Genomic DNA, 2,500 nt, shown 5'->3' on the forward strand with positions numbered 1-2,500 from the left:
CTTCCCGAATCAGACACGCCAGCTATCAAGCCACCAAACACTGATGGCTAATAGGACTAACCCTAACCAATAACTTTGCTGCTGAGTATATATATTTGACTGCAGGAATTTCAGCTTGATCTCCAATGTGAAACAGCTGCTGCCTAAAGAGCCTGTGTGTGGTGTCCCAGACTGGAGCAAGACTGCAACACTTGCAGCATAACACAGTAAGTGGCCAGATCACCAAGGAAAAAAACAGAAAATAAATTCTACCCAATACTCATCCAGACGGATCTCACCACACAGATTGCACTCGCCACTTTTCTTCACCCTGAACCAATCGCCACAGTTGGCAGCGTTTACTGATTTACACAACTGTGTATGTGTGTGTGTGTGTGTGTGTGTGTGTGTGTGTTACTGATTTACACAACTGTGTGTGTGTGTGTGTGTGTGTGTGTTACTGATTTACACAACTGTCTGTGTGTGTGTGTGTGTGTGTGTGTGTGTTACTGATTTACACAACTGTGTCTCCACCGCTCAGCTTCAAGTCATTCTTCATCCCTCCCTGCCACTCCTCATGTGCAACGCTTAATTTATGCTACTCCGAGCAAACCTCGTACGGGAAGTTATAAAAATGAGTAGGTGCACGACAGCCTCTCCGAGATGCTCGGAGAGGGTTCAGAGAGAGCGGTTAATGTCGGAGAGGCCTTCCCTGTGTTCGGAGGGGCGTTCCCTATGTCCGACTCCGTGAAATCAGAGTAGCATAAATTTCGCTTATCTGTGGATGTCTGTATATATATATTATGTACACCTACCAAATGCAGGACATGTACAACACCTGTTGTTTCCCTTCCCCTTCTGCCACACAACCCTCCCCCATCCCCCCCCCCCCTTCCTATCTCCACCCGGTCGACCTCAAGCAGATGGGCCCCCCCTTATGTGCCGTGGTTCTGCTTAAGGTTCCTTCCTGACTAACGGGGAGTTTTTTTCTTTCCCGTGTTGCCAATGTGCTTGCACTAAGGGGGTTCAGGCTCTGGGCTCTGTAAAGTGTGTGTGTGTGTGTGTGAGTATGTGTGTGTGCACTAAGGGGGTTTCAGGCTCTGGGCTCTGTAAAAGCGCCTAGAGACAATTGTAAAATGTAATTGAATTGAATTGAATAACTGTTACCCCCCTCCTCCCTACCACTCCTCGTGGTTTGCGGTGCGCTTCGTCGACTCACCCAGGACGATCACCACGGTCTTCAGGAGGCTCATCATGGTGTCGCGGTTCCGGCGCGGCCCGGAGCTGTGGCGCGACATGCGCATGGTGCGCTGGCGCACGTACACGAAGATGTGCGCGTAGAGCGTCACCATGACGACGAAGGTCACCAGGTTGAAGATGGCCCAGAAGATCAGGTAGGAGTTGCTGTAGAGCGGTGCCATGCTGGAGCAGGTGCTCACGTCGCAGATGCAGTTCCAGCCCACGCTGGGGATGGCGCCCATGACGATGGACATGGTCCAGATGATGACGATGACCACCACCACGCGCCGGTTGCTCATGCGCGTGTGCAGCTGCATGCGGAAGACGGTGATGTGGCGCTCGATGGCGATGGCGAGGAGGTTGGCCACGGACGCCGTCAGGCTCGTGTCGATGAGCCCCTGCCGCAGCAGCCAGGTGCTGACGGTCAGCCGGCGCGTGTTGGGACCCGTGTTGAACATCAGGTAGAAGTAGGCCAGGCCGGCGAAGAAGTCCGCCGCCGCCAGGTTGGCCATGAGATAGTAGATGGGGAAGTGGAATCGGCGGTTGACGTAGATGGCCACCATGACCAGCAGGTTGGCCAGCATGATGAAGATGCAGACGGTGATCCCCAGGCCCATGACCAGCGTGCTGACCGCGTTCCAGTCCTGGGCCAGGTACTTGCCGCTGCGGTTGTAGAAGAACGCGATGGTCTCGTTGTAGTAGCACTGTCCATCCTCCTCCCCGTCCATCTTGAAGGGTTCAGTTGTCTGCAAAAAAAAAGAGAAAAAAGGAGTGGCCAATCAGAGTTGAGTCAAAGCTTCAGCCTGATCTTCATCTCTCTCTCTCTCTCTCTCTCTCTCTCTCTCTCTCAATTCAATTCAATTCAATTCAATTCAATTCAAAAAGGCTTTATTGGCATGACTGCATACAATACAACGTTGCCAAAGCATGTTTACATAAAATGTACAAGCACAATTAACATAAATAAATAAAAAACAAACAATAAGTTATAGGTGGTAACAATGTGGTATAGAAACATATAACAGGTTCATTGTTAATTATTAAACATTAAATATTAGTTATGTGGGACAGGGGGTTCTCTCTCTCTCTCTCTCTCTACATCAGACACAGAATGCTGACTTGACTTGTTGGCAGGGATACTGGGAAGTGGAGCTCACTCAAGGGGTTTTTCTAGTCTTCTTCCAGAAGGTTTGAAGGGGCAGTTTTTAACCACTGGAATAATAAAAATAATAATACAGTGTATTCAGCGACACACAAATTGACGTGTAGACTTAACAGCATG

General features: G+C 49.9%; 1 protein-coding gene across 1 annotated transcript in view; it reads right to left on the reverse strand.

Moving 5' to 3' along the window:
- The window catches only part of lpar1 (lysophosphatidic acid receptor 1), a 49,243-nt gene that overhangs the window by 18,300 nt on the left and 28,443 nt on the right, over nt 1–2,500 (reverse strand). Inside the window, exon 2 of the mRNA XM_012831650.3 lies at nt 1,199–1,964. Within this exon, the coding sequence (XP_012687104.1) occupies nt 1,199–1,946 (748 nt within the window). The 5' untranslated portion in view covers nt 1,947–1,964. The remainder of the gene's footprint in view (nt 1–1,198; nt 1,965–2,500) is intronic.

The sequence above is a fragment of the Clupea harengus genome, chromosome 12 (genome assembly GCF_900700415.2).
Source record: "Clupea harengus chromosome 12, Ch_v2.0.2, whole genome shotgun sequence".
Classification (NCBI taxonomy): domain Eukaryota; kingdom Metazoa; phylum Chordata; class Actinopteri; order Clupeiformes; family Clupeidae; genus Clupea; species Clupea harengus.